Raw genomic sequence first — 13,150 nt, forward strand, 5'->3', positions numbered from 1 at the left:
GCATCAACGTTAATTGCCTCTCCTTGCTCATTTGTTTTTATGCTGAAGTACTGCCATATAGCACTTCGCGCCCCTCGTTTGTCCACAAGTTGCGGGGTGGTGACTGTTACAGCAGCCATTCTCCTCTCCGTGCTCCTCTCTCTCTCTCTCTCTCTTGCTCTCTCCCTCTCCAACGTCTCTGCTCTCTCCAAGCTTTCCTCCTGCTCCGTTTGTTGCTCCAGTCCACGCTGCTCAGTGAGCAGAGGACGAGGAAGCTGTTTCCTGCTCTGTTTTCCTCTGTTGCGGGCGGGCACTGCAAGTACCAGTCCCATCCAAATGCAGTATAGTACCATTTTAAATGCCTCAGTACCGTGGTACCATACTAGTACCGGTATATCGTGCAACACAAGTAATATAGGTGCCAGTTTTTCTTTATTAGGTATACTAATGGATATAATCTAGTAAATAAATTAGGGTCACATTAGTTATAGATGTGTTAGTTATTGATGTATTATAATTACCTTATCCCGTAACCTAAAGTGATAATGATGCAGTATGGAAGGAACCAGAAATCTGGCTAGTTATCTGGTGAGCTATCTGAAATGTTTGGTGAGTTATTTTAAATGTTTGGTGGCTGGAACAGCAGTTGAAATGTTTGCTAGTGCTAGTGACTGTTTGGTAACAGTTAGCCTGAATTAGCCTGAGTAGATGAAGGGTTGTGTTGGGTGTGTGGGTGCGGGCACAGAGGGCTCTGGTTATGGGTACACACTGTTGAGCCTTCTCTGTGTCGTGGGCCCAACTCAGCAAAACACCAGTTAGTGAAAGCGGGCCCACCTGATGACCCTGTAGACTTGTCTTCACTCCTACACCCACACATGCCTTGTGTTGGTGATAACACAGCTACAGACTCACTGGAACTGCTAATAGTCTCCTTTTGTTAGACAGTCTTGGTAGAACAGTGCCAGTGGTTGGACAACTGAGTGGACCCGGTGACTACAAATACAAACCAGTTGGACCAGCTAATACATAACTTGAGTAAACACAATGTAGATGCTGTGTGTCACGTCCCATGTGCTTTTTGCCTGGGTGGGGCTAGGGTTCAGGAATGCTATGAGGCTTAATAATGAGTTAACATCATTTAACTCATGTACTGAGCTTCCATATGCATGCTCTCCCGTTCTTTGGCACATTTAATTGTGTATTATTGACTGTGAGTGCACAGTAACACTGACATGAGCATTTTAACATTTTGATCATCTTCTCCTGTCTGGATTTTGGAAGTCAACAGTAAGATGACAGTGGTCTTTTAATCAGTGATTTAAATTTAATTTTGATAAATGTAACTGACAGTTTCTTCCCCTTTAAGAAAACACACACAGCCTTATTTCACCATATTTGTAAGCGACAACATTGTATATGAACTTAGCTGTTTATGTTTGCCTACTGCCCACTGTTTGCTCTGTTAGGGTACCTGACAGGCAGTGAGGATTACTACACTCATGTCTGCTGTACTTTCATCACTGCTCTGAACCTCACTCGATGTGCGTTGGACCTGCAAGATGGAGAAGAAGTTAGCACTGTTTACAATGGAGTTTATTCCACTGAGCTGTTCAGCCAGAGAGCTGTCGGCGTCATTGAAAAACACAAATCTAAGAAGGTGACACACACATACATGTTTACCCTCCGTGATATATTTCATTCTTTAGCTCCCAACTCTGACCTTAAACAGGAAAGCCTGAAGTTCACCTAACTGTCAATAAGCTGGAGGTGGAGGTTTACGCCCTTGTTGAGCCACCTCTGTAAACATGAATCATTTGTTTGCTGGTCACTGCTGAGTGAGTCTCTCCATTTACAACATCACAGAGGCACAACTTCACATCTTGTCCAATTTATTTTTCAGCCGCTCTTCCTCTATGTGGCGCTGCAGGCAGTCCATGACCCCCTGCAGGTGCCAGAACGCTACACGGCACCTTACAGTTTCATCAAAGACCCTGACCGCAGGCTGTACGCAGGCATGGTGTCGGCCATGGACGAGGCTGTGGGCAACATTACTCTGGCTCTGCAGCAGGAAGGGCTCTGGGACAACACGGTGCTTGTGTTCTCAACAGGTATGTTTGTGTGTTGAAGCACTGGATAAACCATGCTTTTGCTGTCATAGCTGGGATTTGAACCCTGGTCAATATGATATCAAACATATGAGGAATGACTCAAACTAACAAACACCTAATAAGCCCTTGCTGAAACAAAGGTAGTAATGTAAAGAGACATGTTCCTGTAAAACCTTTCTCTGTCCTCATTATCTTCCTCAAGCAAACAGCAGGCTTGTCCAGCTCAAAGCTTTCTGATATGCTTCATCTCCTGTGTCGTAGTCCCTGTACAATGAAATTTACTTTGCCGTCCACATGAATGCCACATAATACAAGTGAAATATAAAGTAGATAAGCATAACACAAATCTAAATAGGCAGTAACACGGATCTAAGGAAGCAAATAAAAAATACAACAGGAACACAATATAATGCAAAGAGTGTGCAATTCTGCATGTGCAAACTGAGAATGTAAACAGTACATCACGTATTTCCTGGTAATAAACTCCTCAGCTGTTTAGGAGTCTGATGGCAGAGGGAAAGAAAGAGTTTTTCAGTCTAGAGGTCCTACATTTCACACTTCTGAACCAGGGGGTCCAGGGTGCCCTGTATACTGCTCTGAATGTGGGCCAGCATTCTCAAAACACTTCATAATGATTGGGGTGAGTGCCACTGGCCTGTAGTCGTTCAGGCAGGTGACTGGGCTCTTCTTGGGAAGGGGGACGATGGTCGTGGTCTTAAAGCAGGTGGGAACGATGCTCTGGCTGAGGGAGATGATGCAGCTGTAGAAGTTGCAGAGGATCCTAGGCGACATGCCTTGATCTTCATCTTTCTTCATCTCTTTCTTGTAGAGTAAAACAGAAGTGTGGTTAAGGTGCTGCTGTTGGTAACTGATGTCTACAGTCTCACGAGAAGCTACTAAATCTAACAGACATGCTGAGAAATACTGGTCTTTGCTTTACAAATGTCATGATTAGTCGCACTGTACCCTGTTATAAGTTTATTAGGTATATTTAGTTAAAACTAATGCAGCCTAATATGACAGTGTTGCAGCAAGTTTTCCCTTCATTATGGTGATGATTCAAATGTACAATCATTTTGTTGGATGTACTATGTGCTGCTGTTGAACTCTGCCACATTATAAACACTATACATAGGGTGGACAAATAAATAGATAAACCTGTCAGAGTAATGCCATTGCCATACAATTAAACATTAATATCTGCACCAAATGCATCATAATCCACCAAACAAATGGAAAGACATTTCATTGTTTTATGTTTGCAACAGATTTTTAGTCATTATGTGCCAGTTCTGAAACTAGTGGTTGTAATACTCTGGATGTCCACTAGAGAGCAGTGAACACTGAAAGAAGACTTGAGTTGGTTGATGTTTTCATAGACACCGCTGGAGTCTCAGTACTGGTGGACCTTGAAAATGATCCTTTCTCATAAACCTTTGATGAAGAACACACAAGGCTAAAACCACTTAAACTAGGTACAGGAATGCAGCACTATCTAAGCATGTGCCTATTCACTGCTTTCCACATCTGGAACTTCTAGTGAAATGCATCTGAAGTAGGTAAATCATTGAAAGGGGCTATTTTTAGGGGGTTTGTTTTTTACAGGGTAATTAGAGAACAATACTGTGAAAGTACCAGGCTAGGTTTTTATGGCTGCGGTGGCTGGTCTGTGTCATTGTTCTTCCACACATTTGATTGGCTGTGATATGGAGGACTTAGCGTTCCACGTGCTGGGCAGACACTGACTGTTGATCTGAGGTTATGGAAAAAAGTGAGATGCATTTCCTGGTTCTGTGTAAATGTGATGTTCCAGTTATGTAATCTCTCCTCACTGACTTTTGCTCCAGGATGTAGTTAATGAACACATTGTCATCACTTACTGAAAACAGTTATCAGAAGAATTAGTATTAGCTTCATTAGTCATATTTCTAGCTTATAATTAGATTTGGTTTTTCTTGTGGATAAGCTGATATAACTGACCTGCATGTGTCAAGCTCAACAGGAAAGAAATGAGCCCTGAACTTTTTCCTTTATGGTGAAATTTTCTGTAAACAGGGTACCTCACTGAGACTTGACTCTAAGCAACAGAGTGCAAAGGGAAGTGGGAAAGAGAGAATTGGCCTGTAGAGAGCCACGGCAGCTTGGAAAGGTATTAAGAAGCAGACGGTCTTTCCAGAACAGTTTGGGAATCGGCACAAACTAATTCCTGGACTTGCATGACACACTGCTGCTGAAGGGGGAGCGCGGGCTGGATGGGATTGGTCAAGTGTGTTTATTCTGGACCGAATAACAGGGATGATGACAGTGTGTGTGTACACTTGTGCAATGGTTGGATATTATGCAGGAATATTTGTCTCACAGGGGTGGAAATAGATGAGTGATGCTGTATTATTTTAAGGTATTATATAATTTGTTTTTAGCCATACTAACAGCAGAGTCTTTCCCTTAGTCCACCATTTCCTCAAGACTGACATATCTCAGCAAATATATGATGGGTTGCCATGGAGTTTTGTACAGAAGTTCTTTCTAAATACCTGAAGGTTTTCAGTTCTTCTGAGAAGTATTGCAACATTTTCTTGAGTGAGTGGCACCAAATGTTTCACAGACATTCATGGTTCCCAGAGGATGAAGCATTGAGTTTAGCGCCACCATGACGTCATAGTTATAGTTTGGAATTTGGTACAAACGAGCATGTTCCCATTAGGATGAACTGTAAACACTTTGATGAGTCTCTGGCACCACTGTCAGGTCAAATTTTTAATTTATCCAAGAGTTTATGATCAAATAGCTGCTAGACTTAACATTCCCATTGTCTGCTTTCTGCTTTGAAAGATAAACCAACTTTAAAAGCCATATTTCTGCAAATGGCACCTCTGTGCTCTCCTGAGCATCTCTTGACCTTTTCTTTAAATACAACAGTTTTTCCATGTTGTGGTTTTATTTGTTGTATCCTAATTGTCTTATTCTGTTACACCTTTAAATTCTTCTTGTCATATAATTGTTTTAGCATTTATAACATTACCTTTTGTTGTACTGTTTAGCAACTAGGTTTAGAAAAATGCTGTGTGAATAAAGGAAAAGGCTATTAGAGTACTCACTGGAACAGATGTGAAATATGCAGCCTTTTTGGTTTCCAGTACAGCGACATATCCCCAAACCCCTCAGTCATATCTGTTATCTTTAGATTTACTGATTTAAAATGTCTGTCTTTTTGTCTCCTGTCCACACCGGTGGTAGCAACTGGCCACTGCGAGGGAGGAAGTGGTCCCTGTGGGAAGGGGGGGTCCGGGGAGTCGGATTTGTCTCCAGCCCGCTGCTGAAACAGCCTGGGACTGTCAGCCATGAACTAATCCACATCTCTGATTGGTTGCCCACACTCGTTGCCCTGGCAGGAGGGAGCATCAATGGCACAAAACCACTGGATGGCTTCAACATGTGGGACACAATCAGGTGAGCTGGGCTGTTGAACTGTAAACCTTTTCACAGGTGTGGGCCTTGAATTCCCAGCTGAGCATGTTTATTAGGTGACAGGTTGGTGAGTGTTTCAGCATGAGCAATACCAGCTCTTCAGCTTGACCGCCTCCCCTCTCTTTCTGCCTCTTTTTGATCCGTCCCCCCACATGTACTTGTTCCAGCTCCCTCTGCCCGACCCAGTGTCTTTTTGTTGTAGGAGCCCCTGCTCCTTCAATAAGCCCTTTGTTAATGGGGCATTGGGAACCCAAAGAGAAGGAAATTCCATCAGTCATTCTCACACAGATCTGTAGTCCTTCTATCCCTCTTTTTGTCCTCTATCCTCCTCCATCCCCAACTCTTCCTTTAAGAACAATGAAAGCGTGCTTGTGGATCAGCTAATCAGTTTTTCCCGGATCCTTTAATGTTGCAGTACAAGAACATGCTGTAATTGGTTTATACACTACATGGTAAGATCCTCTGCTGGTCAAAAGTTTTTTTTCTACAACTGAAACCAAACACTGGGACAGACGGCACCGTAGCAGATGTTCCCACAGATGTGTTGCACCTGTCAGCTTCTTTGCTTTCACTCTTCACCTGGAAAGTCTGGACTCTGTGCTGCTGTTCCATCACGTTGAAGCCGACCACCTTGTTCTTTCCTCCTCAGCAGCCTGGAGCTGTTTGTGGCTCATTCTCCTGCTACAGGATGAAACCCTGAGAAGCTCTGACTTCCTGTGTTGATGGCCTTTTTTCTACATGATGCGTCAGAGGGAGTAGTAACTCTCTGCCTTTGTACAGGGAGAATCTGTTGTCAGTCACCAACAACAGTTGGGACCTGTAGGAACTGTTGCATCAGTTTTCAAGGTTTAGTTTGCTTCCACTGCTGCAGAAAAGCTGGACGTTAACCTGTTACTGGGTCCCTGAAAAAGGCCTCCTGTATATGAAATGTTCATACATTTTTTGTTTCTGGTGACTCTTAGCCTTGGACCATTTAATGGTATTTGTTGGACTTAAACTAGTTAAATGCCAAAATAAAAACTGGGAAAATGGGGGAGATTTCTGTTTTGGAGAATATTGCAAGAAAACTGTTAGTGATATAGTCAGTAGCATGAAGCTATTGGCAGGCCACAGATGTATTTTCCATGTTAGTTTGCATACAGGTCATCACACAAGTTGTTACCAAGTCCTGTTTGACTGACATTATATTTGTACACTAAATGTGGACAGGGTGAAGGAGGTGAAATTGAGGGCTACAGAAGAGCCGCAGCAGAAAACCGAGGCTAACCCAGGACCACATACTACTGTTCACAGCCTCCACTTGACTCGATTGGCTGACGTATATCAGCTGACTGCTGGCTGCTACCATTGCTCTGTGAGCTGCACATCAGCACTGTGCACAAACTGCTGTTTGTTTTTGCTGCTTTACAGTTTGATTCTACTGTAACTGGCCTGGCTGTTACAGAAAGCAGCAGCCAGTCAGCTTGGCCTGAGTAATAAAAACCAAATGAAGGACAGAACAGCAGGCAGGCAGCAGAGAGTGAGAGTTGTTCTAGTTGTGTTATCAGACACTGTGGTCAGTGTGATTCCTCTGTGGTGGAGTGCGGTCAGAGCACATGACTGCCTGGTGAACAGCAGCCAGCTGCTTTAGATTTACAGATCCCTGTGCATGAGTCAGACATGGTGGGATGTGTGTGTGTTGGTTGTGTATCCACACTCTAAAGAGTCGCACTGCTTTTATCTTCCAGCAAAGGGTCGGCCTCACCGAGACTGGAGCTGCTACACAACATCGACCCTCTGTACGTTGACGTTGCTCCATGTAAGTTCACGTTGCACTGTACATGAACGTTTTCCCATTTTGTCTGTGCTGCTTTTTATACTCATCAGAACACTTTGTGCTGCTTTTTATACTCATCAGAACAATTTATTTTAAGTACTATTTAATCTGCACGTTATTTTCTCAATCTATCATTTAATTTTGCCAGGTAGTTAAGATGAATGTCCAACACAACAAAGGTAAATATAACATTTTTTAACCAGTAGTCCAAAATCCCAAGATATTTAGTTTACAACAATATAAAACAGAGAAAAAGCAGTGGACCCTGACACCCTGTAAATCCTGGAAACAGAGAATATTTTACATTTTCTCTTGAAAATAGAGAAATATTTTAAAAAGAGACCAAGACATGCAATGACCACACTAAACAAAAGCAAGCAGGACTGGATGTAGCTTGAGGCTGACACCTTGTGGCCAAACCGGGAGAAAGAAATGCAACTAAATTTCCCTCTGTCTCAAAAATCCGAATACTAAAATTGAAAACTGATTTATTGTTGAACCAATAGTCGAATATCTGAGTCCACCCCTGTTCTGCTCTGGACACTTGGAATAGTTTGCAGAGGGAAATTAAATTGAAGAACTCTGTATTCAATGCTAGCGTTAGCATTTATTTCAAGCAGAGCCTCACAGATTCATTAGCATGGATTCAGACTGCATCTACACTGACTGACCTCACACCAGGCGGGGAACTGCAACTTCAGACTCCTCCATTTATTTATCATCTATATACAGATGTGGCCTGGAGCCTCCTAGATCATACAGGGGTAGAGGCAGGGTAGGCACTGGACAGCTCAGCAGTCTATCACAGCGCACAGACAACTCTACAACACTTTACAGTCATCACTACACCTCACTTATCATTAGAACCATAGAGACACGGGAACTCCTGGCTGGTTTAAACCCTCCAAGGCATAAGTCACCTAGCAGTGAAGGGAATAATTTGATCAAGCATGTCGAGGTGATGGGAGCCTCCTCCCTGTGCTGTGTGGGATGTGTGTAATGTTGTAATTGTGCTGTTTTGTCTCGCTCTCTTCCCAGCATGGCCACAAGTATCAAGGGCTCATTGTTTGAGGCCAGACATCAGGAATTGAATAGAGTCAAGTCAAAGCAGACTGAGGCCTGAGAACAGCACGTTACGTAACGTTTGAGTAACTCGCGTTAGCTTCTTAGAAATCCACATTATGTTCATTATGAGTGTCTAATGTTTATTTGAGCGGATTATAAGTTGGAGGACTGTGGCTGTAGTTGGGTATTTTCAGATGATGCTGAAATCGATATACTTTAATTCATGTGTTGCTTTCTCTAGCCCATGAAAGTAATTTCTCAAAGTTTTATTAAACAACTGTTTTCTTACATTATTTCATACATTTACTGTACCTGTATAAAATGGTGTTTGTTATTCTGTTTTCATCTGATGAATGCTGATAAACTGTAATCAGCCACTGATGAATCAGTGAACAGTGTAACAGTCGGAGATAGCTGGTGTTTGAGAGCGGGGCGTGTGTGTGTTCGGTTTAAACTGTGAGTGCAGGGAGGTTTCCAGGAAATCAGACCAAGTGGAGTGGTATCTTAATATTACATGAAGGAAACCACTTCCACCTCTGAGGAGGTAGCAGGCTGCTGATCTGAGGCCATGGGAACAGATGGAAGGTGTAGAAGTTTCTAATCCATGCCCCAAAGATTATAGTAATCATCTTCTGTCCTGTGTGGTGCTGTATTATAGTTTGGTAATGTACTGGAAATGTTTTGAAAGTTTGCAAAAGCACTAAGCCTTAATGGGGTTTTGCTGATGTCTGTAAGCTGGAGCACCAACTCTGGAGGGAATTACTACCCAGGAAAAGAAAGGAGATATCGACCTGAATTAGCTGAGTGGGACAGCTGAAGCTTCATATGAACCTGAGGAGAACTTTGTGGTATTATTGCACAGAACGAAGGCTGTGGATTATCATTTGCAGCATAGCTGAGTAGGTCCCAGTGAAAACCATCAGGGTCGGTGTGGAGAGTAAGAAAAGCTACTATGACTATAACCTATTCTCACACATATGGGCACGACAGTATTGTTTTAAGACCATCTTGAAAAATCCCGTACCTAACCTGTCATAAGTGCAGCTTTAAAACTAACTTGGTAAAAATAAAATTAAATCACTGAGAAAGTCCCGTACTCTCTGTCAAACTTTCATCAAATGTGTAATGAGTAGCCAAGCTGTACTGGGGGAAAATCCGTATTGTCCAGTCACTGATTCATCACATTCTGGAGACACAGCTTAAGCCAGTGGCACTGGAAATATTCTCAAAGTTTTCAGTTGGTCATTAGCATTTAAATCATTGAGATGAAAACAGGACATGGTGAAGAACAACACTCCTGCTTTGTGAGTGTTCGCCCTCCTGTTTTATGTTTGGGTTTTTATTGTGAGCCACCACACAAGCAGCCAGATGCCTCTTTTCTTTCCTCTTTCCTATTAACCTAGTCTCTCTTTGAGACCTCTGCATTTCTTCTCACTCTGCATGGTTCTCTGGGCTCCTCTGTTGAGCTCATGAAAAGATTTTTTTCCTTTAACATACTTTTCTCCTTTTAAGTTGTTTTTCAAATCCCTCTTCTCTGCTCTCAGTCTATGTGAGGTTCCGACTAAAGTTTCCAAGTTGTTGAGAGCGAGAAACCCTGGAGTTGGCCCAAGACTTAAATCACCCCCAAATTTCCCCCCCCCCTCTATTGAACCAATAGTCACTACCCACCGCCCCTCCCCCTGCCCTCCCTCCTGTTTCTTGAGCCTGTTTGTGAATCCTCCTTTTGTGGATCCAGATGAGCAAAGCCTGCTCTGAGACACTTCTGTCCTGTGCTCATGCAAACAGTGAATATAAGACAGCGTGTGTGCTAGAGACTGGGGCCCCTTTCCTTAAAGAAGAAAGAGTGGAAGACGCTGCAGCACCCCAAAGTAATTCTAAACCTGATGTTTTCAAAGCCCAAAACATTTGTCTTCCCACCAGTTTACATAACTGTACTAACACCTTACTGGCATGGCATCAAGACCCCATTTGTATGCATGGACTGAGCGCTAAGTGTGATAGGTTTGGTCCGCACTGAGCAGCCCAGCTTAATGCATGTCAGAGCAGTTAAGATCCCCACATGTCATTTGTGCAGTAACGAGTGAAGAATTCAAAGTTGAAGTTTTTATCATGTGGTTGCAAAAACACTGAGATTGGAAATGATTTAATTCTGCTGTCATGTTGCTGTGGTGGAATCGCATCTGTCAGACAAGCTTTGACGGGAACATGGGGCTTGTGTGAGTGGGGATTTGTCTGTATGCAAAGAATGTGAATGTGTTTCTGACAGCGCTAGGAGGCTGAAATTACTTGAAAATCTGTCTAAGCGGGACCATATTGTCAGGGTCAACCACAGCATTAACCTGAGAATACTCTCAAGGCCAGATCTCCTCTTTTCTTGTTTAAAAAGCAGACGCGTGTGCTCACTTCTGGGAGACAGTTTCTGTAAGACCCAAGAAATTTCTGGACACCATCAGAGCAAGGATAAATTATTTTCTTTTGCCTTGTGAAACTGGAAAGTGATGCCAATTGTAACTGTGGCCCTTGCTCCTCATTTGCTTACCATTTCAAATCTGCCCACCTGCAGTAATAGTGAATTATTCATTGTGAGTCGACCATGTTACCACAGTGTCTTTGAGAACTTCATATGCTAAACAATTTCTATTCTTAAAGGTACATAACATTTTCCATGTTGTTTGACAAACCCAGTGACAGTGGGACAGGACATGGTGTCTCTCAGCTACACCCCCTCCAAATAACCCTCTGCTGCCTACAGCCTCCTGTTGTTATTCCAGCTTCTCCACCCTGTGTTGTCAAAGTACGGTCTGTAAATCAGCCCCGCCTGCCGCCTAGCCAAGGTTAGAAGAAGGGTTTTTCCAGCCAGTAGTCATGTCAAACAGCCATGGAGGAGCTCTGGGCAGCTAAAAGTCTGAACCAGGGTCTGCCAGAGTGAAGAGGTGGCGTCTTTAACACAGAGAGAGTGGGACAAAGAAAGAGCAACAACCAGGGTTAACATGGGTTTGGCTGTCCCAACCAGGCATCTACAGGAAATGGGATGTGATGGGGGGGGGGCAAACAGTTAGGCGCGCTGTGTGGTTCAGATTGTTTTGAGTCTCACTAGACCTTCATAGACATTTGATAGACTAGCCTTTCCTGATGTTTTGTTGTTGAGTTTGCAGCACAAAGAGAGGTCTTTGTTACTGGTGTATTTATTTTCACGCCTCCACTTGATACTGACTGTGATTTCCAGGTATTTTCTAAAATCTTGTTGCCAGTTTACACAGGGCGTTTTGAATCCAGTGGTCATCTAATATCATCTTAATCAGCACTTTCTTGTTTTTTTTTTATTTTTAAGATGAATGACCTGGATCAGCTCTGTCCTCTGCTCTCTGCAGGTCCTGGCAGGGAGCCTCAGTTTCCTCTGTCTCAGGTGGTCAACAGAGACTCCTGGGCTAACTCTGGCTTCAATGTGTCCATTCACGCAGCCATTCGATCCTCAAATTGGAAGCTGCTGACTGGCTACCCAGGTCAGTATCTTCTGTTACCTGTAATGACATGTTTCGTCTAAGTGGGAAGTGGAAATCAAGCACTTACTGGCACAGTCACTTCATTTACAGTTGCTTCTTATCTGTGGAAATTACAAGGTGCTTTTTCACTGTTATTTGAGTTTTATGGAATAAACAGTTAATCAAATAAAAGTAATCAGCCAGTAAATCAACAATGTAACTAATCATTGGCTGCAGCTACAACTCACAGACAATTGTCAAGTTGTAAAGTCACTACAGCTGTCAGATAGATGCCATGTCTTTTCCTCCTATAGTGAAGCAGAAGTAAAGTACAAGAACCATGAAACTGTATTTAAGTACTTAATTTTGGTGAAAGTACTTGGCTACTTTCCACCACCACTGTTAATGTCCTTCTTGTTGTTTCTGCCAGGATGTGATGTTTGGTTCCCACGGCCCGGCCACAACAGCTCGGAGCCCGGTCACTCTGAGCGGGAACCACTGAAGCTTGTGATGCTCTTCGACATAGAAAAGGATCCAGAGGAGAGAGTCGAAGTATCAGCTCAGTTCCCAGAAGTAGTGCTCCATTTCCTTAAGAGGCTCCACTACTTCCAGAAAAGTGCTTTACCAGTAAACTTCCCTGACGATGACCCCAGATGTGACCCGGGCTCCAGAGGAGCCTGGGGTCCCTGGGCTTAGGCAGAGATGACAGAGATAAATGCTACGAAACAACTGCTCATTCCATCACAATACAATCTCTGTTTTTGTTTAACAGCTAATGCAGACAGTCAGTGGGACAGTTGCTGTGGTGCCCTCAGAGGTTTAGTTCACACGATTGCATAAACTGAGTTACCTCCACATGTTGCTGATTTGTAAAGACTGTCTCCTGCTGTTCCAGGTCTTTGCGCTTCATTTATCTGCTGTTGGGAAGCCGCAGGCCCCTTAGCAGGCTCTATTCAAATAAACACAAATAAATGAAAAGTGCCATTCTAATATTTGTGCCAAACACAAATAATGAGACATGAAAAGTGCCATTCTAATATTTGTGCCTTTTTAGATCACTTGTTTCCCCTCACAGTTGCCTTAAAGTTAAGGAGTAAGTGCTAAATTGGTATCATTTCTGTTTAGTATCTGGAAATGTGAGGAATTTCTTGTGTGTTTCAGGTATCTCTTATATTATGGCTGCAGAAGAAACTCCCACATGCCAGTCATGCATGATTGTGCTGTTCCCATGG

The 13,150-nt window shown here is 43.1% G+C and overlaps 1 protein-coding gene across 1 annotated transcript; it reads left to right on the top strand.

Moving 5' to 3' along the window:
• The first annotated feature begins 638 nt into the window (after positions 1 to 638).
• Positions 639 to 12,889, top strand: arsb (arylsulfatase B). Its single transcript, XM_020588343.1, has 6 exons — positions 639 to 1,636; positions 1,880 to 2,101; positions 5,302 to 5,537; positions 7,283 to 7,353; positions 11,808 to 11,939; positions 12,349 to 12,889. Exons 1-6 carry the CDS (start codon positions 1,412 to 1,414, stop codon positions 12,612 to 12,614), a joined length of 1,152 nt encoding a protein of 383 aa, XP_020443999.1. The 5' UTR covers positions 639 to 1,411; the 3' UTR covers positions 12,615 to 12,889.
• The last annotated feature ends 261 nt before the right edge of the window (positions 12,890 to 13,150 follow it).

This window comes from Monopterus albus, unplaced genomic scaffold, assembly GCF_001952655.1.
Source record: "Monopterus albus unplaced genomic scaffold, M_albus_1.0 scaffold530.1, whole genome shotgun sequence".
Classification (NCBI taxonomy): Eukaryota; Metazoa; Chordata; class Actinopteri; order Synbranchiformes; family Synbranchidae; genus Monopterus; species Monopterus albus.